Source organism: Chamaea fasciata, unplaced genomic scaffold (genome assembly GCF_029207755.1).
Source record: "Chamaea fasciata isolate MVZ Bird 193981 ecotype frontalis unplaced genomic scaffold, bChaFas1.0.hap1 SCAF_2, whole genome shotgun sequence".
Taxonomy (NCBI): domain Eukaryota; kingdom Metazoa; phylum Chordata; class Aves; order Passeriformes; family Sylviidae; genus Chamaea; species Chamaea fasciata.
The window spans coordinates 113,453,222-113,476,043 of NW_027094087.1; the positions used below are offsets into that span (position 1 = coordinate 113,453,222).

The following is a 22,822-nucleotide window of genomic DNA, read 5'->3' on the forward strand; positions in this document are numbered from 1 at the left end:
GAACCCACCTGCTTTATCTGGGTATTAGTCTGACACCTGGTGTGTCATGGTAGAAATATTTTTAGAGTAGTAAAAATCAAGTAGGTGGTGACCTATTTGCAGGAGAGGCTGTGACATGGAATAGGTGGCTTTCCTCAAGGACTCATCTTGCTGACTATTCCCATTTTCTGCTTTTAAAAAAGTGAATTAATGAAAAGTTGGTGGCACCCAGTCTTGATAATGTTATTAGAGATAAAAATCAGGGTGTTACGTGGTGTTGGGTAAACCTGCAGGGGAAATGGTTTACAGAAGTACACAAGGTCAGAAAGCTTCTGCAGACTCTGAACAGAAATTAATCTAGGTGATTAAATGAGATTTTAATTAAATGATTTGTAGGTGATTAACTGAAATCACCTACAAATGAACCTTGGGTACATGACTTGATTGGAGGGTGATTTCAGGCTTTTTCCTGTGATGAAAAAGACCATGAAAGAAACCTGATTTTACAAAGGAGGAGTCATTAATATTTGAGATTTTACTGTGGTTTTATAGTTGAGAGTAAGAGGCCTCTGCTTGAAGTGGAACAAAGATAATCCATGTGAAGGTGTTTCAAGGAAAATGGATTCTTTCACTTGACTTAAAGGCTGAGGGGCAGTGTTAGAATATCCTATAAATGTATTTTGGGGAGAGAATAAGGAAACAGATTGAGGTTAAAACAAAATGTATTTCTGTATTACTGTGTTTCTGTTGGGACTCATTAAAAAATGCTTAGCTAATGTAGAGATTGGCTTGGGAATCAGTTAGTTGGAAAAAGCTGACTGTAAAAAGTCCAAAATTTTTAAGGATTTATGTTAGAACTGTCATGGTAGAGGAGCCAAGATTCCATGAAAAAGGAAAGCCTTTTTGCCTTGCCTCTCAAATGGGAAAGAGATTATCAAGTGCTTTAAAATTTAAAAATCCATACTTGCTTTAAATGAAGGGGTTTTTGTGGACCCAAGTTTCAACCCAAATTTAATTCTTCACTTCCTTGCTGTTGTCTGATTATTAACACAGGAAAACAGGTTACTGTATTTTCATATAGAAGGGGCTAATTAAAATATAAAACACATCTCTGTCCTGTTTGACTTTTCAAAAACAGTGACACTTGTGCAGAAGAAGACAAATTCATGAAGCCTAAAGTAACCATGATAGCTTGGAACCAAAATGACAACTATGTTGTTACGGCTGTGAATAATCACCTGCTCAAAGTTTGGAATTCCAGCACAGGGCAATTGCTCCATGACTTGGTGGTATGGAACTTTCCTTGCTTTTGGAAGATTTTCCTGGAATTGCAGTGACATGTGCATGCTGAATTTATAATTAGAGCTGATGAGTCTTGAAAGCTCTGGATGGATGGTGCAGCAAGTGTGGTGTTCCTTGGAATTCTTGCTGTCAAAATTTGCTACTTCCTTCTGCTTTGGACTTTCCCTGTAAATAATAGAAAAAATAAATGTGGAATAAATAAGATTTTTGTAAAGTAACTTGCCCATTGAATCCTTTGGCATCCTTTGGAAAAACCTTCATATTTCTGCAGCTCCTGCTTGAATATAGAAAATTTTTACCTTTGGAATGTTCTAATCTTTGTGGCTGCCTGGGGTTTAATTTTGCATAGAGGACAGCACAGGCTTTGGGCTCTGTTGTGCATATCCTGCTGATGTGGTTTTTCCTTGTTTTCCCTGTGCTGTGCAATTTTCCCTGGCAGGGCCATGCAGATGAAGTGTTTGTCTTGGAGACCCATCCCTTTGATTGCAGGATAATGCTGTCTGCAGGTCATGATGGCAACATCTTCATATGGGACATCACCAAAGGCACCAAAACAAAGCATTATTTTAACATGGTAAGAGCTGCTTTAAACACTGTTTGTTCTCAGCACACAGCAGTGTGTTCACTAGCAGCTTAAGGAATTGCCACCAACACTCACACCCCTGCTTCTTTAGGGAAAAAAAAAAAACCCAAAAAACTAAACAGAAAAACCTTAACCAGCAAAATGTATTAATTTTTTTTTCCTTAGAGCTTTTTACCTTAAAATTTCCTGATCATTGCAGATTTCCACTCTTTGTTACTGAAGATCATTGTGCATGCCATTCATATTAGTTGTTTTCCTCAGGTGAGGTGAGGTGCCATCTAAAAGGCTCTGGTTTAGGCCATTGTTTCAAGACACTTGTGGACAGATACTTGTATTTACCACAGTCTTAAAAATGATAATCTTAATATCCATTGGCACAGCGCTTGAGGGCTCCATTTGACAGCTCATTGTTAACACTTCAAATTAGGTTATTTTCTCTGAGACTCAGGTTCTGATCTAATATTCATATAATTTTTTTATCTTCTTTTTCCCTGGTCAGTCAACAGCAAAGAGCTTTTTTTTATTTTTAAAATAAAAACCTTTTATTTTTAAGTTCTTAAATTCTCTGTCTAGAAAGTTGTTTAACGAAACCTATCTATATTCGCTCCAGTTTATTTCGAGCAGTGTGCTGACAGCTAAAAAGCCTCAGAAGAGCATATTTATTTCTTTATTTTATTCACTGAACAATAACTCTTCATACCCTCTAATGCACCTTTTAGAATTGGTTCAGGACTTAAATTCAAAGGGAAAAGAAATATACTGAAGCAACAAAATTGTTTGTGCCTTAATGGAGGTATTTAGGGAAATGCGTGATGGCTTTTGACAGAGTAATTAATTTTTGATGCTTATGGTTACTTCTGAATAAATAATCAAATAATCTTGATTTTTTTTTTCCCTTCAATCCAGATTGAAGGCCAGGGACATGGAGCTGTTTTTGACTGTAAATTTTCACCAGATGGGCAGCATTTTGCATGCACAGATTCTCATGGACATCTGCTGATATTTGGCTTTGGCTGTAGCAGGCCTTATGAAAAGGTAAGTTCAGCTTTTTATCAGATCTCCGTACTGAGTTTCTAACTGAAATTACATTATTACATAGAATAATTTAAAAGTTCATGTGTAAAAAATAATTTGTGTTGTTAGAGGATCTAAATATAATGGATTCCTTGATGTCTGTAAATTGTTTTGCTTACATGATCCTGACACAGGAGAAAAAAAACAATGTCTTAACATTCCCATGGGAGTAGCTCCCAAGAATGCTCCTGGAATACATTTTCATCTTGGAGACAGCTAATTCACATTAATTGTTGAACCTCAAAAATGCTTCTGTTTCTAATTTCTGCTGGTTTATCTTGCAGTTCTTTAGGCCTTTCCTCCCTGAAGCCCAAATTCACTGTAGTTGATTAATTTACGCGAAAGTAAATTATTGATCCAACTCTGTGGTTTTTGAAATATTAGAACAATGTAAGGAGGATAAATGTCTGAATTTATCCTATCCTAAATTTTTCAGTTTATTAGCCTGCTTCCTTTTCGTTTTGATAAATGCACATTTATTCTTTTCTTCACTTCTCCATATTTGTCAGGTTGCAATGCTAATTCCATGTGTATCTTGTTAAAGAATTATTTTTCCCTTGCTTTACATTCTCAGCTGAAATTGAAAGTTGTTCCCTTTGTGTTTCTCATCAACGCTGGAAGCAAATTCTGACTGTGATCTAATAGTTATGTAACCATTTTTCCTTCAGTTTCATGGACTTAGCAGACTTTCAGTTATAGAAAAAAAGCTTGAGGTGGACCTTGATGAAGAAAGAAATCATGATTAGGAAAAGTTTACTTTGAGAGCTGATGTTGAGCTTCAGCCAGAGATTTCCTTGCAAGGAAACTTAGGGGCCACTCCCTCAGGAGTTGGACTTGGTGATCCTTCTGGGTCCCTTCCTATTGTGAATATTCTGATAATTGTAGGGGGAAAATGCAGAATGAGAGATAAATACTTTTAAATGTAAAACAGTTCTTTTGCATTAAGTTACCTCAGCTTTTTGTGTTCTGGAAGAATTTTGTTTTCTGCAGAAGCACTATCAAAAGTTGCAGTACTGCAACACCCATCCAGGTTAACTGAAGTTACACATAAATCTTCTAATTGGGAACGTGCCTGTTCTTTCTTTAGCATTTTTTTTTTCCAAATTGCTGACATAAAAACAAAATTTCCTTTTAGATCCCTGATCAGATGTTCTTCCACACTGACTATCGGCCACTGATCCGAGACTCCAACAACTATGTGCTGGATGAGCAGACTCAGCAGGCCCCTCACCTCATGCCCCCTCCCTTCCTAGTGGATGTGGATGGAAACCCTCATCCAACAAAATATCAAAGATTGGTGCCAGGAAGAGAGAACTGTGCAGATGAACATTTGATTCCTCAGCTTGGATATGTAGCAACAAGTAAGAACATCACTAAAGCTCTACATTCAGGAGTAGGGTATGCACTAGTTCCTAAGGGGACATCAGCAATTTAAAAATACTTTTTTTTTTTTTTTCACTTGATATTTTGTGTTCATGTTCACTAGAGATGCTGGAAGGTCCTGTGTTGAATACAGTTTAAAGAAGCAAAAAAAAAAAAAAAAAAAATCAGTTGTTAAAATGGATGTTGCAGTTTTTCCTGTGGGCAGTGATGTTCACATACGGTTTGATTGTACATTCCATAGATGTCTTACTTGGAATAAGTAATTGGAATAACTTCATTCATTTGATCTGTTTTACACTTGGTAAGGTGATGGAGAAGTTGTTGAGCAGGTGATTGGGCAGCAGACAGTTGACCAGGATGAGCCAGGCTTGGAACCCAGCATTCTGGATGGGATGATAAGACAGCTCCAGCTGGAACAGGATCAGAGAACTGGAGCTGATCAAGAATCTGCTCCAAGTGGCCCCCAAAACGGGGAGGGAACACCCAGGAGAGGTGAGGACTGCTGATAAATTCCTCAGTAATTGTTCTGTCTCCATTTTTATTGTGCTGTGTGAAACACTGAAACAGATTTTAACTTCAGTGTAGTTTTGGGGATTGAGATTCCTTGAACATTGTGATACCTGATTATTTTTAAACAAGACGCTTTCCTAAGCTGTGTCTTTGTAGTTTTAATTACGTAATTCTGTAACATAGGTGGAGAAAAAAATTTTTTTACATAATTATATATTTAATTATATGCACTCAGCTCTAGGAAAAGTGCTTTTTAGAGCCTTACTGGCCTCAGAGCTGTCTGAAATAGTTCAGAAGAGCCTTTCTGTCACACCACAGTTCCTTTCACTATGAAGAGTTTGGGAAACCACTGGAATGTGGCATTCAGTGCTCTGGTCTGGTTGACAAGGTGGTCACTGGTCAAATGCTGGATCTTGGAGGTCTTTTTCAGCCTGAATAACTCTGTAATTCTGGTTCTGTGAAAAGAGTAGTAGAAATAACCATTTAAAGAATCCTTTGTGTAGTCTCCCTGTGGTTTCTACAAGACACATCATCCCCTGAAGGCCACAAGTCACGTACTTAGAGATAAATACATGGCCATTATTCTTTTTTTTAATCTTGTAGCAAAAAGCAACGAGCTTCCAGCTCTCTGCAGCGTGACAAAAACCTTTTTGATTTGTGTGTTTCAGCTTTCAGGAGGCCGAGTTTGGACATCCAGTCCCCGCCCAACATCGGGCTGAGGCGCAGCGGGCAGGTGGAGGGCGTGCGGCAAATGCACCAGAACGCCCCGCGAAGCCAGATGGCCACCGAGAGGGACCTGCAGGCCTGGAGGCGCAGGGTGGTGGTGCCAGAGATCCCCCCCAGCTTGCTCAGGTCTGTCAGCAGCCTGCAGGTGATGCCTGGAGAGGCTGCCTAGGGCAGAGGCCAGGCAGAGTTTGGGAATAAAGTGGGTATTTATTAAAAGGTCTTTAACAGATATGCCTTGGGCAGTGCGAGAGTCTGGCAGAGGCTACAGCCGAGATGGATGATGGTCACAAGATTTTCAGACAGATAAAAGTTTGATTTGTTTGCATATCAGAGGTTAATTGTCCAATTATAGCTTCAGCTAATGAAGTTATATCCTCCTGGTTTGCTTCTCCCCCCAATTCACTTTTGTTTATACTCTTCAGGGCCTGAGGCAGCTGGTGTGACCTTGTTTTCCAGGCCCAGAAGGATTGTTTAGTCTGATCAAAATGTGAAGAGAGCTTACTAACACTGTATTATATAGAGTTCAGAGTTATACACTAATGCAGTACAGAATCTGAAAAACATAAAAGCTAAAACTTAAGGCAGCGCTAGGGACAGCACAGCAGCTTGGTTTGTCTAAATTGAGTGCTGTTACACCAAAGGCAGAAATGGATGGTGCTGGAATAGTTCAGCATTGTGGGCAGATGTGCTAACAGCTCATAACTGTAAGGTCCATTCACTGAGAAGAAGGGGCAGTTAATCCAGTTGAATGATTCTCCCCTATTGCAATATTTTAAGTCATCTCCAAGCCAGCTAGGTCACCTAGATTCTTGGTTTCTCCAAAATAAAAGATACAACTTGAATTAATTACCATGGAAGAGCTGGCTGAGATTGTGCTCTCTGTGAGACTTTTGGAGGTGGTGAGTTATAACCCCTTGCAGTTCTAAACCAGTTGCTTTCAAACAGTATTCATCTGTGAAAAGGAGAATTAATGGCTAAACATGTCCTTTTAAAGCCACAACCGTAGGTGCTGCCACATCTCTGAGGTTTTTAAGAAGCATTCCCAATGTTGGGAGGTACAGTGATTGCAAATGAAAAAATGTGAACTAAAAATGAGGTTAAAAACCTAAATTTTATTTTTATGATTGGAAGAAAGACTTTCTTAACCTCCATATTTTTTACTCTTACCTGGAAATGATAGGATGGTTTCAAGTTAATTGAGCAACAATAACATCTGAAATTTAATATGGAATGGAATTGGGTGTGAGGGATATCCCTTAAAAAGAACAACATTGTCAAAACAGGTGTAGAATTAGATTTTCATGGCTTTCTTGTAGGAAACAGGAAGAATATCGGATTGCAAAAGGGGAAGAAGAGAGAGATCTTTATGCAACCGAGAAGAAAAAGTCATTTGAGTCACTGGAAAAGGTAGGTGGCAGCTTCTGGAAAAGTGAGTATTCTGTGCCCAAGGACAAGTGGTGGTGTCGAAAATAAATGCAGAGATTTCTGGTATGGCCTTCCAAGGACTCTGATGATTCAGCTCCCAGTTATTGCAGGACAAGGTTTGATTGATTTTTATGGATACCTGGAATTCTTTTTGCTTTCAGTCTTGCCTGCTTCTGTGTGAGGTATTTGGGAGTAATTTCTAAAGGCAGAATGGCTTTCAAGCTGTTCTGGTTTGACTGCAGTTGCACAGCCATTTTAAGTCCTGCTCAGACCACTGAGATCATTCAAGGTCCTATACTTGAGGAACCACAGGTTATATTGCTGTTCCTTGTCATTTTACTTTAGATAATTTTGTGTGTGGGGAAGCTTCTTCAGACTTAAGTGCTTTTTTCATCACCTGTTTTGTGGGAGAGTTTGACAAGAAGAAAACATTGGTTATTGTGCTGTTCTTATAAGTTTGTTCCCTGATTTGGTGTGTCTTACAGTACAAAACAATTTGACACAAGAATTCTACTTGCACAATTCTCTATACCGAGGGGAGTTGGGGGTTGAAACAAGATGATCTTTAAGTCTCTTCCAACCAAACCATTCTCTCCTTTTATAAGTACACATTGTAGGCAGTTAATGCCTTGATTTTGTAAATACACTTATCAGGTGATGTGAATGGAGCTGCCACAGCAGTTTATAAAGAGTTTATAAATTGCTTAGAACAATTAATTAATCTTAAATTTGGAACAGCAAATTTTGAACTTTGGGCTTACATGAAAGTTGTTTCTTGTGAAAGGGACTCCTAATTCTAATAATGCTATTTCAGTTTTTGCGTTTGTCAGTGCTTTTAGCCACCCTTTCCCCCTCATAGAAATTTGCCAGATAATTATTTTTATTTAACTCCTTTCCCTTCTTTATAAATTAGAGCGACTCTGAGTCTTCATTAATCCAATCGAAGCGTCGACTGCACAGACGGAAGTATTCCAACTACAGAACAAGGAACAACATTGAACAGCTGGAGTCTTCTGAGGAGGAGAGGGACAACTGCTTTGGCTTGATAGAGCAGGTGAGTTCTCTTCTGAGTCTGGACTGAGCCTGAGTTGCTCAATAAATGAAATTTCATGTAGATGTGCCTTTTCTCTGTTAAACAAGCAAACAAAAAACTCTACCCTTCTTTTTCCAAAGAAAGTGTTTCTGTAAGCATCATCATTGTTAGCACTTCCCAAACTTGTGTTGCTTTAATAAAGACAGTATTTCCTGTCAGATTATAAATGGCTCAGCTGGCTTTGCTGAGAATCTTCTTAACCAAATCCACAGCCCGGGGCAAAAATCTGATGGACAATTGGTTGGCTTCAGGTGACATTTGGAGTTTAGATGTGTTTTAATGTTTTTCTGTGGAAATTTTGTAGGTTCTTCCTAATGTGATTCTTCCACAGGGTCTGTTCCTCTTGGGCTGAGGTGGCACAGGACTCTGTGGGTAGCAGGAGCTTTTTGTTTGTGTCTGATGTGTTACCAGTCTGTAAATGGGTGATAGGACTGCCTTTGTCCTGCCTTGCCCACAAGGAAATAGTGTTAAACTGGGAAAGGGAGAAGTGGAAGGAGCAAAGAAGCTCAGACTTGTTGAAGCAGTCACTTTGTTAGGGAAAAACAGTGAACAAAAGGGAAATCAGGAAATCTTGCAAGTAAGATAAGGGATGGAATTCCTTAGAAATTGAGTCTCCTTTCCTTGCCTCTTAATGAAGAATTTCAGAGTGGCTAAAAACAGTCACTGAAACTGAATGAGAATTTCAGTGAGTACTGTCCATCAACACAGTGTATGGAAAGGTTTTAGTGAGAGGACTGTTAGCTTTGTTACTGTGAAAATGGCAATCAGCTGGACTAATTCAAACAATTGAAGCTACAATTGAGATCTCATGGGATTTTCTCCTATTTTTTAATTTTTTTGCTTGACAAAATACAACTTGACACGTGAACCATGCATCATACTGACTCAGTTACGGAAAACACGTTTAAAGCATTCTATTAATGCAAATAGTTGATGAGCAGCAGTCAGGAAATTAGTACAATCATAATATATTTTGATGTGTCTCTGCTGTTTCCCATTGCATTTAAATACATGCATGAGTACTTCAATTAGTTCTTGATCAATCGATAGTAAAAGGAAAGGGAAAAAACTCTCATCTGATTCCAATTTGCATAACTAATAAAAAAAAATCATTGCAATGACAGAATATCCCCTTGTGTGTGGAGAGAAGATGTGACTGTTTGTCTTGATCTGTTCCTTTTGTAATGTAAATTCTTCCCTGTCAGTCAGATTTTACATGCTTTACATGACCTGATTACTTTTATTTCCATTTTAACAACTTTTTACCAAACTTCTTCTAAATTTGATAATATGGACAACATGTTTTTAAGTTTCAGACCCTTAAAACATGGGTTTGGCTTGAGTTTGTGTTCTTAAATTTAGGAAGCTGAAGAAAGTGAGGGCTCTGGTTCATCTGATGAAGAGGAAGAGTGGAGAAGTGACAAGAAAAGCAACAGCAACAGTTCTAGGTAAAGTGAAAAAACACATCCCATAATGAGTTTTACTTGAATTTTGACAAATTAAGAGTTGTATGAAAGCTCTGTTGTGCTTCAGATGTGATCATATGATGACAATAATAATAATATAAATAATAATCTTATAAGATATAATTCATATACTTCACTGACATGTTGTATTGTTATTTACTGTTCCATTTCACCAAAACATATCTATTTTTTAATGTAATTCCAAGTCCCTCTGCTTTTTTTGCCATATGGCAAAGAGAGATGAGAGTCTGGAATATTTCTATAATATGTTTCGGTCTGGTTTTGGAGGAATGAAAAATTTCATTTGAGATTTTTATTTTCCCAACTTCGTTTGGGGAGTTTTGGGATTGGTTCTTTTTTTTTTTTTTTTTCCTTGCTCTTAAAAAAAAATTTAAAACTCTTGAATTTTTAAAAATTTCTAGTTTTATGTAGAAGTGTTTTAGATAAGTTTTTGATCACTTCATTTTGGTTATTTTAGATATTCTTTTAGAATTCTGTAGTACTAGAAATAAAAAATACTCAGAGGGAATGTGGATGTGTAGCTGAGATTTGAATAAGTGTAAAGAATTTAAGCAGCATTTGGTTCATGTGTTCCTTGGGGAGGGCTCCTAATTAGTCCAGAATTCCATTGCAGGATTTTCTTGAATAAAATTATTGATTTTAGAAATCACCAGACTTTAGTTGTTTAAAGAAATGTACTTTGAATTACTGGATTCTCCCAAAAAATCATATTAAGCTTCAAGCCAAGTAATGGTTACAGCAAGGCAAAGTTGTTTTGAAGTTGCTTCCAACAGCATTTGCTATCTGCTGGTATTTTTCTGAGGGAGTTCAGAGTATTGTGAAGTGGTGAGAGCTTGGTTGTGTTTTTGTTTCTCCTGCCCTGTGTGGACAGCGATTCCTCGAGCAGATATTCCGATTGGATTGCAGACGCTGGGATCAACCTGCAGCCTCCGGTGCGCACCTCACGCAGGAAAGTGCTCAGGTACTGCAGCACCTCCGAGGACGAGGTGTCAGCTGAGAAATCCTCTCCTCCTAAGAGGAGAAGGAGGAAGAGGAGGAAAAAACCCAAACCAAAAAAGCAGGAGGAGGTACACTTTTTCATTTTTTCTGCACAATCTCCAATTAATTTCTCTCCTAGAGGTTAGGTGTCTTCGTTAGAAACTTAAAATAATTGTTACTGCCATTAGCCAAGGATCTTTGTGTCACCACACACAGGGCACGTGGAATTGATTTGGGATTCTCAGTGTGAGGGATCTGCTGGTTTGTCGGGAAGAATCTGCATCCCAGATGAAGGCACTTGCATTTTCCAAATGATTAGGGTTCTCAAGGTTGATGGTATTAAAGGGGAATGTGTTAAATAAATATCAAGACAGAGTATCAGACTATTTCCAAGGGATAAAACAAGGGGGGTTGGCTTTAAACTGAAGGAGGGCAGGGTTAGATTATGTTAGTGAGGAATTCGTAACTCTGAGGGTGGTCAGGCACTGGGACATGTTTTCCGCATGTTGTCCACAGAAGCTGTGGCTGCCCCATCCCTGGAAATGTCCAAGGCCAGGTTGGATGGGGCTTGGAGCAACCTGGGATATTTGAAGATGTCCCTGCCCATAGCAGGAGGTGGAACTGGATGATCTTTGAGGTCCCTTCTAACCCAACCCATTCTGTGACTCTCTAACTTGTTTAAGCTGTCTGGGTTTTTACCTGTTTTAATGCACAGGTGACACAGTCGCTGCATTGGTGGTGGCCATTTTATACTTAGGTTGAATTTTTAAACTTTTTATAAATTACTGTAATTACTCTGTTTTAAGCTACACATTTTTTTAAGTTAATTTAAACAATTATCCTAAGTTACAATAACTACTGTTAGTTGTTTTCTCTCATAAAGAAGCAAACAAATACTTTTTTTTAAGCCTGGGGTAATTTTGATACATTTGGTCTGTTTTTCTCTCTATCCTTTCACTTTCTTCTAAGAAGAATCAAACAGTTTCTTGCAGCGTGATTAATTTTTAATTGGGAACTGAGACTGTCATCTAAATTATAAAACTTTCTGCTAGGGCCTGCATAATAATGACTTGCTCCCTATAATCTCCAGGTAGGAAAGGAGTGTTTAGTATTAGAATTACAAATACAGATACAACTCAAGCAAAACCCTGGAGGAATTCTGCTGATACTGTTTGGAAATGCTGCAGATTAGTCCTTTATGAGTTAAGCTGTTGTCTGCCAAGTCAAAATGGAAGGGTTTGTTTATCATTCATTTCCATTTTGTCTGATTTTGTGAAGGCGGATGCTGCAGCACAACCACTGAACATGGAGTTGTCTTACGACTGGCACCCTCCAGTCTGGATCACAGACACAGCTCTCCGAAGGTCCCCGTTTGTCCCTCAGATGGGGGATGAGGTATGGACATGGATTTAAATCTTCCAATGCTTGTGATTATTGTAATTGCTAAATACAGGAAAACATTCACTGTTCGGGCTTGTTGGGGTGTTTTTTTAGGTGATATATTTCCGACAAGGGCACGAAGCTTACATTGAAGCAGTGAGAAGAAATAACATTTATGAACTGAATCCCCACAAGGAGCCTTGGAGAAAAGTGGTGCTTAGGGTAGGTCTGCAGTGAAGGTTTTGTGGGTTTATAACAGAGTCTGTGAGTCAAGAGTTTTATTATTCTGTTTGCAAATCGTGGATTTGTGGGGTTGTTACTAATATTTCCCTATGGAGAAAGTGTGAACAATTATCAGATTGTCTTCAGAATTTTCTGTGGGAAGCCAAATGAAATACTTTTGTTAAAATCCTAAGGCTGACAGACTGCCTTCCACTGAAATCTCAAATCTAATTCAGGATTTTGCATATGGGTGCAGTTGGTTAATTCATGTTTAACTAACAGTTCTCTGCATGGTCCCTAAGATAAAACTTGCTGAAGCCATTTGTTCTTACCTGTAGGATCAGGAATTGGTAAAAATTGTTGGAATTAGATACGAAGTTGGTCCTCCCACGTTGTGTTGCCTCAAGCTTGCCTTTATAGATCATGCCACTGGTAAACACACAGACAAATCATTTTCCATCAGGTATGTGCAGTTTTAGTTCCCTGAAAATTGTTTAAGAATATGTTTTTTGTCTTCCTAAAGCCCTGAGATACACGTGAGTGATGATTTTTTTATCCAGGTACCATGACATGCCAGACGTCATCGACTTCCTTATCTTACGTCAGTTCTACGATGAAGCCCGGCAGAGGAACTGGCAGGCCTGTAAGTGTTTGCTGAATGCTGGACTGAACAGTTTTGAAATCACAAATGTGTCCTTGGCTAATTGCTGCATGTGCTCTTTGCAGGGTCAGAGGGTTCTCTGGTAGGCAAGAGTCAGAAATTTGAACCTTGGAGGGACTGCAGTAGATGTAAATACAGTCACCAAAATACGTATCCAGACTGTTCTGTTCCCTTTTTAAATTTTAAAGCTAAATAACAGACTTACATGTCAGTGGATCTAGAACTTTATTATGGAGAGAAATCAAGCAGTACATTTATCAGAAGTTTTTCTGATTGCCTGTGGCAGCCACAGGGTTAAATCCTCCTCTCAGCAGAGTGTCTGTGTTTGCTGCAGCTGACAGGTTCCGCTCCATTATTGACGATGCCTGGTGGTTTGGGACTGTGCTGGGGCAGGAACCCTACCAGCCTCAGTATCCAGACAGCCACTTCCAGTGTTACAGTGTCAAGTGAGTACAAAAAGATTTTATTCACAACCTTATTAGAGTGCCTTTGCTCTCACACGACTGCCTCATTGCTATGATAATGTATAAATTATTCACTTAAATTATTTTACTCCTGGTATTTTACTCACTTCTTAATGGTTTTAAGTTGCTGCTGTAGCACAGTGTGGATATGCAAGAACTTGTGGCAACTAGTTAATGAGTAGTAATATGGTAAAAGCAGTTGTTGACTTCTTCATATTTCCTGTACTGAGTAATTCTAGGTCCCTTCCATAAAGCAAGCATTGCAGTTTTCTGTGAACATTAATTATTGGTCTGCACTGATAGTTGGTTTGGGGATGCCGAATCTCCTCTGCGGTTGCTGGCATCAAGGTCCTTATGCCTCAAGTCCTCACGCTTTGTCTTTCACATTGTGCATCCTTTTTCATATCAACAAAGAGGCCTTCACACAAAGGAGGGGAATGGTAAACAAAGATATCTCTGGACTTCAGTGCTCACACTAAGGATACTGACCTTGTCCTGCCCTGTCCAAGCTGTCTGGAATAGAATCAGAGAATGGTTTGGGTTGGAAGGGACCTTAAAGATCATCTTGTTCCAAGCCCTTGCCATGGGCAGGGACACCTTCCACTGTCCCTGGTTACTCAGAGCTCCAAACAGCCTAGCCTTGGACACTTACAGGGATGAGGTAGCTACAGCTTGTGTCAGGGCCTCACCACCCTCAGTGTCAAGAATTCCTTCCTGGTATCTAATCTAAGCGTTCCCTCCTACAGCTTAAGGCCATTCCTCCTTGTCCTTCACTCCTTGCCCTTGTGAAGGTCCCTCTCCAGCCTTCTTGTCACCTCCTTTAGGCACTGAAAGGATGATTCTGGGATTTTGCTTGGTTTGGTTTCCCCCAGCAAAGAAGGACTGTAAGGAGAATAAACAGTCAAGATTCAATATTCCTATTTCCAGCATGCTCAGAGATAGTTCCCATATCTTACACAGTACATTTAGTAGTCACAGTTTCATTGTTGGAGGACTTCTTAATTGCTTTTCCACTCAAAGGCTTCTGAACCTGTTGCTCACCACAAAGAAGGGAGATGTTACAGCTAATAGATAATCCAGTGAAACTGCCAAGATTGTGTTACATGTTTTGGTTCCTTGTCTCATCTACTTGTCTTCTCTCTCAGTGATTTTCCTTGGGAAGGTGGCAGTAACTCTGAGACTGAAGTTCTTGCCTGTTATCTTCCCTTCTATATTCCATCCATTCCATGTGTTCTGTTGCGTACCACAAATATTCCTTAGGAGCAGGTTCAGGTGGGCTTTGGATTTTTCTTGGCCAGTTCCAAATCAGGCTTCCAGTATGAACATAAGCCTGGTGCTAATTTCCTGGCCTCCTTTCTCCTGTAAGACTTAAAGGATATTTCAGTATTTTAATGCATCAGCCTTTAACAGAAAAGTAGAGCTGCTTTGAAGGAAGGAATGCTGTGTTCCTCAAGATCCCTTTCCAAAAGGACTTCATTCTACCTGCCTCACAAACAGCTCTTCTAGAGCAGAATCCTAAGATATGTGTATGAAAACACCTGGAGTGTTTGGCAGCTGTATTTGGGTTTTGTGACCTGGCTGGGTCTGTTGCTCTTTTTGTCATGCTTACTTCAATTTATCGCTGTTACTGTTGTATGGAAAATAAATTAATTGAAGATAATTTTCAATTTATTTATTATTTTATTGGCAAGACAATAACAGGTGTTTGTGTAGAAGCAGCTTGATTTATTATGAAGTTGCATTAGCTGGATGAGTGAAACTTAAGCAGAACTAAGTGAGGCTTAAGCTGTACTAAACTCTTGATAAAGTCTTACATGCAAAATTATGAATTAATATATCCATTTGTGCGTATCAACAACTTGTGAAGTATTGTACAATAACTGGGGAAGAGAACTGAACAGATCAACCTTTAGGACTCTTAGTTCATAAAAATCCAAACAGGCTGAATGATCCAAGTTTTCCCAAGGCATTGGGAAATTCAAAACAACAGAGTGTTCCTCTTGCCAGAGCAGGGCTTTAGTTATAAAATACTCTGAACATGGTCATTTCAGTTTCCAGTTGGTTTGAAAGAAATACACTGGAGGCATTAGTCCAAATATCTGAGTTTATTAAGGCATCAAAAGTAGACCCAGGAATTTGGAGAACTTTGACAGGAAACTGCTGGCAAAGCTGCTAAGCTCTGGAGGGAAATTTGTGAACTGCAGTCTGATCTATTTGTTTCGGCTATGTGCTTGTAATAAAAACTAAAGATGGAAACAATAAGGATTAATCCAGCTGTAGGAAGGATCCAGCACTGCATACAGGGTACTTCTGTCTCTCTGGATCAGTGAGGTGTGAAGATGATCCAGTCAGATATTTTTTACCTTGAAAATTTCAAAATTCATTCGTGTTTTCTGTGTTTTTAAAAACATGTAAAAATCTGCCCAAATGTGGGGGGATTTGGAGAAATCTCAGAATGATGTTCACACCTAATAGTTCAATATCAGAGTGAATATCCGGATCTGTCAGTAACACTTGTGTTGCTTTTGCTTTGTCTTGGACTTCAATTAACTTCAGTTTCTTCATTTTATATTTATTCTTTGCTTTGTCTTAATGTCCTCTGCCCCATAAATTTGCATGCTAGCACATGAAATTCCTCACTTCCTCTTCTCCCTTAATCCATGGACTTGCACAACTCCTGCTGTGATCAGCAAGAAAAATCCTCTGCTGTGTATTTCTCAAATCTTTCCCTTGATGTTATCTCCCTCTGCCAAATGTGCAGCTTATTTTTCTTCTTCATCTTCTTGATACAATCTCTGTAAAATTGATTTATTCATTGGGTAAGTTGCATACAGCCAAAATCAGGAGCCCAATTTTAATCTGAAATTGATTATGAAGAATGTTTCCTTTTTGCTGATTGCAGACCAATACCTTTGTTTATGTACATGTTTTTACAGTGTATTTTGTCAATACCGACAAGTAGCTGTAATTTAAATGTGCTTATAGACTTAAGTATGCTTGGAGGGAACACTTCTGAGTCAAGGTAACTTTAAATTATTGTTTTCTTTTTTTATTTGGTGAATCAGATGGGACAATGGTGAAATTGAAAAGCTGAGCCCGTGGGACATGGAACCAGTCCCTGATAATGGTAGGTAGAAGCTCTTTAGAAAAACAGTTTAAATGTGCTTTTCCCTCCTTCCAGTTCCTTTGTTTCATGCAGGTAGTGGGCCTGAGGTGATTCCTGTCTTAAAGAGTCTTGATTCAAATTTAGTGAATTTTAATTTTCATTTGAATGTACCTATATTTTTTCCTCTTGCATCTTCTAGAGCAGTTTTGAAGAAAAATACTTCAAATGGTAGCTCTGGCTTACAGAATAAATGTAAGGTTTACTTCCAAATGTCAGGTTTCAAAAAACATCTTTAGTTTCAAACTATGAATTTGTTGTAGTATACTATAATACAAAGGGGTGCAAGAAGAATATAAATAAAGAATTTCCAGCCAACAAATCCTTACTGCACATAGTTTAGAACCAACAATTTATAAAGTTTGCTGGTCAAATCCAGATTATCTGTAAATAAAAGAGTGGCATTTGTGGTTTGTCTTAAAATTTCACTTTTCCAGTACTTGTCAGTACCAGCTGGGAGGAGGGAGGAAAGTTGGGAGATACTGAGGAAGTAGTTAACTGAGTAAGCTGTCAAAAAGATGATAAACTCAATTGAAAACTGCAGAAAAACAGAATTTACAACATTTTGCTGATTGTATCCAGTTTGTGTAAATTTTTTCCTACAGCCTTAGTATTAAACTCTACTTCAAGGGAAGGATTTTTCTTGTCAGTTGCAAGCATACAATTATTTAATAACTGTGAGTGCTCAGCAATTTATCTTGTTCTCACTTCTTCCCCAATTTGCTGCCTGTAGTTGATCAGCCTGAAGAATTAGGAGCGAGTGTCTCTGTGACTTTGGAAGAGGTGGAGAAGCTCCTGTACAAACCCCAGGAGGGGGAGTGGGGGATGAAGTCCCGTGATGAGGCCTGTGAACGGATTATCCGTGGGATTGATCAGCTCATGACTCTTGGTGAGTGTGAGCTGAGCTTCAGGTTGTTTTCTCTTGGTGTTATATTTGTAAACAGAGCCTGGAATATCCATGGCATCTTTTAAAAATTCCCAGTGACAAAGTACTTTAATGAGCAATTTTTTTCTGTGCAGTTCTTTGTGTTTGTACTGAGATCTTTATGATTTTATACATGATTGGTTTTATAACACCCATTCACTTGTCATGGACCTACAGGCTTTGAAATAGAGTCCCAGAATGGCTTGGGCTGGGAGAGACCAGGAAGCCAGCCTTCCACTATCCTACGTTGCTTCATGCTCCTGGCCTTGGACACTTCCAGGGGCAGCCACAGCTTCTCTGGGCACCCTGTGCCAGGGCCTGCCCACCCTCCGAAGGAACGATTCCTGTCCAATATCCCATCCAAACCTGCCCTCTGGCAGTGTGAAACTATTCCCCCTTGTCCTGTCACTCTATCCCTTGGAAATTGTCTCTCTGTCTTTCCTGTCAGCGTCTTCAGGCACTGGAAGGCCAAAGAATGAGGTCAAACAGTTAAATTTTTGCTGTTTTTGCTGTTTTTAACCAGACATCTCAGCCGCTTTTGCTGGCCCAGTGGACCTGTGCACATACCCCAAGTACTGCACAGTGATCGCATATCCCACGGACCTCAACACCATCCGCACCCGCCTGGCCAACAGGTTCTACAGGTCAGTGCTGCCAGGGCAGCCAGGGGGAAACTCCTCTGGGAACTCTTCAATTGTTTTGAATTACAGTTACAATTTGGAATTACAATTGTTTTGGTTTAGGGCAAATTTTGGGAGAAAACCTTTGAATGGGTTTTTTTTGGAGAGCAAACCTAAATGGTCCCTCCCCTTAGCTGGTTTGGCAAAAGAGCTTTTTTGGAGAAAAATTGGAGAAAACTATTTATTTGACAAACAAAATCCTTACAAGTATAAGGAATGAATAATATGAAACTCTTGCCACATTGAAGAGAGATGGCAAAACTGAGAGAAGTTCTTGCTGTGTGTTAGTTTAGCTCTTTTAGTTTTTTATTAGTTTTAGTCTGACATTCTTTTTTTGAGAAACTCACTGTTTGAAATCAGCAAATACTAAAAAACTCCCTGAAGTTACTTCACTGCTGATGACAATTCAGATTTTGAAGCACTGTCCATAAGTTACTTGGAACTTGGAGAAGGTTAAGCTCTTGCTGTTTTCAGAAAGGAGCTTAAACGCCAGAGGTGAAGTGTTAAATATTAACAGCAGCATTTTAAATGATAAAAACTTACAGAAGAAAAAGAGGGAAGAGTGTAATGATGACAACACTCTGGTTTGCTGGATGTGCTGGTCAGCCATAGCTTGAAAATAAATTTGAGTATTCTCCATCTGGACCTGCATACAGTGTCTGTAAATACAGTGAAGAGACATTAATAGTAATTTTCCTCCCGTATAAGATGGAAAAAATGTCGTGGGAAATAATTAGAAATTCTGTAGGTGAAGAACTGCAGACTTGGGATATCTTTGTTTCACAGGTATAAGGAACTGTTGTAAATGAAGTGAGTTGTAAAAATGAAATGACATGTTTGTGGCAGCTCATTTCTGTCAAGTTATAATTTCAATTTGTAGCAGTTTCTCAAATCTGTCATTTTACAGGGGCACTGTTCTCAGTGGTCAGTTGGCCTCAAAGTAAGGTATTTAAGGGAAGACAGAAAGGGACATCATAGCTGGGATGTCTTTAAAAATGTAATTAGACAAAGCTCTTGTCACTCATTTTTAATTGCTTGTGCTTTGCATTTATTAATTAAAAGTTCCTCAGGTATGACTCAACTTGTGTTCCATTTCTCAGGGCTTTGTAACAAGCACCTTCTGATATTTCCAGAAGAAGTGTGCTAATTTATAGTAGTTATTAAATTATAGTCTTCCCTCTCCTTTTGAATAAATCAAATGTAAGCTTTTAAAAAATTCTTATGTTTTTAAAGATTCCAGGAAATCTACAGTCCTTGGGATAATTTCAGCAGCATTTTATGATTTAGGGGTAACAAATGCTAGTGCTTACTTGGCCAGCTGAATTAACTGAGTTTGTCACAAACTGTCTGAGTTACCAATAATGAGTTGGGAGATAAGTGACGGAAGATGTACATTGTTAGTTTTGCTTCCTTGGGTTTTCCATGTGAAGGAAAAGTTTGAGACTGCCTTAAAGACTGTCCTAAAACAGAGGACATCTAAAGCTAATATGGAGGGAAAATTACAGAGATAAAATTTTTGCTGGTTTTAAGCTTTTCTTTAGTATTAAAGGTGCAGTATTTTCTAATTTGAAGGAGGATTTCAGCATTGGTTTGGGAAGTCAGATACATTGAAAGCAATGCCCGAACCTTCAATGAGCCTGGAAGTGCTATTGCCAGAGCTGCAAAAAAAATCACCACCCAGCTCCTAAAGTTTATCAAGTAAGTGGCATTTTAACCTAAACATTGCTTGAATCGTCATGTTTTTGAACAGTGGAAAGTAAAAACAGCTTAATGTCCCTTTGTGGTGAGCCCTGCTTTGACTCTTCTCAGTGCACTGTAAGGACAGGTGTATAATTCTGAGTGTTACCTTAAATACTGAAATGTTTAGCCTAGAGGCATTTTCGCTTTTTCCCTGGTGTTACTGCTCCAAAATGTCACTTGGCAGTGAGTATGTTAAGTAGCTCAGCCTGTAAAAAGTAACTTCTGTGCTGTCCTGTGTAGAAGATGCTGTTGTAGCTTGTCTGACTTAAATGAAAGGTTAAAATAAACTGAGAGGTTTATTTTGAAATGAGTGTGGGCAGCCTTCCTGCAGCTGGACAGGCCCCTTTCAAATCCCTAATTCTGATTTTTAAATTCCATTTAATACTCAGTTACTGTCTTCCCTTTTATATGGAGCACTTGGTTGTGGTTGAGCTTAATTTAGGGAACAACAGCTGTTTTTGCTCTTCCAGTAACAGAGATTTAATTGCATTGCAGTGACCAGGACTGTACAAACATTTTTGAATTATGTAGCACAACAGATGATGAACAAGATTGTCATGATGCTGATCTGGTAAGTTGGGGGTTTTTTTGTGGAAAATTCCACTAATTTCGGGTGGTAAGAAAATACCAGCAATCTTCAAATATTGTTGGTAAAATTGCTGAGTTCTTTATATGGCTAATACAAACATGGACTATATTAGGAATTTTGATGAACGTTTTATGTCATTTTTTTATCAGTGAATTGCATTACTGGTCATATTTAGTCACTGAAGTTCAAAGCTGTTGGGTAACTCCTAATTGCAGTTGCTGATGGTGGTTTTTCCTTTTCTCAACCACTGAAGATTCGAGACTCCAGCTCTTGTCCTTATCTAGGATATTGCTTTCCAAGTCTCCCAGATCATGTGTTGTATTCTTTTATGCTCATCTTTTGTCTTACTGAAAGAATTAAGAAGAAAATTTAATTTTACCACAGTCTCAAATCTAATGACACTTCTAGCCTTCATCACCCATTTTTCCCTACATCACTTTTAAGATAACTGATTTTTTTTTTGTGCAGGACGATGAAAAATGTGTTCCAAGAACATCATACAGAAGGAGAAAAGTGAGTTGGCCAATCCTTACCTTATAACTCAAATCAGGTTGAATTTTTTCGTGCTGTATTCCAGTAATGCTTTCTCTAACTTTTTTTTTGTTGTTGTTGTTGTTTCCCTCAAGGGACAGGGCTTAAAAAAAGGAAAAAATCTGAAAAGTGGCTATGATGAGAACTGTTGGAAGAAGCAGTGCATGGAACTGGTGAATTTAATTTTCCAGTGTGAGGATTCTGAACCTTTCAGGCAGCCAGTTGATTTGGATCAATATCCTGTAAGTTGTACTTGATAGCTTTAATAGATTGGGTTTTTCTTGCTGCCTTACTGTGCCTTGTAAGGGAATTATTTAGAAACATCTGTATTTTCTTAATTAAAACGAGTTTCTTGAAGGTCTAAAATCTGTTTTGTGAGCCTGAGGTATGAATTTGATCTTTTCGCTCTCTTTTAGCTGTTCGTGGTAATCTTAGTATCCCCTCAGTGTCTTTTGTCTCTAAAAACAAATTAATTTAAAGGACAAAAACTTCTTTTCGACACATAACTTTTCCTGATTACTCCACATTTTGAGTCTCACTTCAGGTTTTAAAAGCATCTTGAGATTCTCTAAAAAACATGAATGGGAGGGAAAGAAAGATTGAGGTGTTTTGATGGGGGTTGATTTGGGGTTTTTTGTGTTGTCATTGTGTTTTGGGGCTATTTTTGGCTGGTTTTTTATACCAGATCCACTGTTTCTCTCAGTAAAATTCAGGGGATAATGAAAAGGAGTTTTTAAATCATCCTTTCTCAGCAAAAGTGTTGATTTCTGCTGTGGTGCTTCTCTTTCCACTGCTGCTGAAGATAATTTGTGTAATTTTAGCTACTCCTAAATGACAGAAATAAAATTCAAAAGCTATTTTTTTTTCCTTTATACTTTCACAGAAATCTATTTTTCATTTTTTTTATAGGATTACAGACATATTATAGACACTCCAATGGATTTTGGTACAGTGAAGGAAACTCTGGAAGCTGGGAATTATGACACTCCAATGGAACTGTGCAAAGATATCAGACTGATATTCAGTAATGCAAAATCTTATACCCCAAACAAAAAGTCAAAGGTAGCTGTTATAATATCTTATAATATTATTATAATAATATCTTGTAATCTTGTAATAGTAATATCTGGGGGTTTGTGAATGTCTTAATGAAATTAAATCTTACTTTGCAATTTGTTTGTTGGTACTTTTGATAAAGCTGCTGGTTGGGTAGACAGTGGAGAGAAATAGGACAAAAATATTTAATATATTCATTTTCTGTTGCACAGGACTGCCTGTGCTTTTCCTATTGCTTTTCTGTGCAGTTTTTCATATTACAAATACTAGTCTTGGATCAAAGGCTCTGTTTTTAATAGAAACCACTTCCTTACTTAGATTTACAGTATGACCCTGAGATTGTCAGCACTGTTTGAAGAGAAAATCCGAAGAATTGTTTCAGATTTCAAAAATGGGCAGAAACAGAATGAAAAGCTCCGGAGGAACCAGAGGTACACAAGAAGATTTAATAATCAAAGGTTTAATAATCAAAGCTCAGTGCAGCAGCCCACCAAAATGCTCAGGTAATCAAATTATGAAGGTTTAAAGATTTATCTCAGCTGACTGATATTCATATTTACTCTCACATTTAGTCTGTGAAGAGGGGAACAATTAGTTTTTTAAGTGGTTTGTAACCCCAGTGAGACTTTTTATAATTTTCATGTAGTAGGAAAATTATGTTAAGACCAGGGGCTTTTTTATAATATAAAACTGATAAATATAAGGAGACTAGAGTAGAAAAGGTGGGGTTTTTCTTTAGTATTTGAATCAGAAAATCAATATATAACTGAAATAATGAGGAATGAAGCAAAGATTTACTTGCTGGATATATTACAAAGATGAAAATCTGTATAAATTACGTATTTAGTTACATGCAGAATAAAGTCAGTCC

General features: G+C 38.3%; 1 protein-coding gene across 2 annotated transcripts in view; it reads left to right on the forward strand.

Moving 5' to 3' along the window:
• BRWD1 (bromodomain and WD repeat domain containing 1) overlaps positions 1-22,822 on the forward strand; it is a 41,471-nt gene that overhangs the window by 10,377 nt on the left and 8,272 nt on the right. The window contains exons 14-37 of one of the 2 annotated variants that reach the window (XM_066177150.1): positions 1,118-1,268; positions 1,721-1,855; positions 2,771-2,899; positions 4,074-4,299; positions 4,628-4,813; positions 5,500-5,683; positions 6,874-6,964; positions 7,896-8,036; positions 9,438-9,523; positions 10,434-10,629; positions 11,819-11,935; positions 12,035-12,142; positions 12,481-12,605; positions 12,703-12,785; positions 13,138-13,249; positions 16,333-16,394; positions 17,164-17,319; positions 17,879-17,999; positions 19,608-19,733; positions 20,271-20,346; positions 20,833-20,877; positions 20,991-21,137; positions 21,805-21,957; positions 22,270-22,454. In XM_066177150.1, coding sequence (XP_066033247.1) covers positions 1,118-1,268; positions 1,721-1,855; positions 2,771-2,899; positions 4,074-4,299; positions 4,628-4,813; positions 5,500-5,683; positions 6,874-6,964; positions 7,896-8,036; positions 9,438-9,523; positions 10,434-10,629; positions 11,819-11,935; positions 12,035-12,142; positions 12,481-12,605; positions 12,703-12,785; positions 13,138-13,249; positions 16,333-16,394; positions 17,164-17,319; positions 17,879-17,999; positions 19,608-19,733; positions 20,271-20,346; positions 20,833-20,877; positions 20,991-21,137; positions 21,805-21,957; positions 22,270-22,454 — 3,141 coding nt within the window. The remainder of the gene's footprint in view (positions 1-1,117; positions 1,269-1,720; positions 1,856-2,770; positions 2,900-4,073; positions 4,300-4,627; positions 4,814-5,499; positions 5,684-6,873; positions 6,965-7,895; positions 8,037-9,437; positions 9,524-10,433; positions 10,630-11,818; positions 11,936-12,034; positions 12,143-12,480; positions 12,606-12,702; positions 12,786-13,137; positions 13,250-16,332; positions 16,395-17,163; positions 17,320-17,878; positions 18,000-19,607; positions 19,734-20,270; positions 20,347-20,832; positions 20,878-20,990; positions 21,138-21,804; positions 21,958-22,269; positions 22,455-22,822) is intronic. The other variant, XM_066177151.1, reaches the window with a different exon arrangement.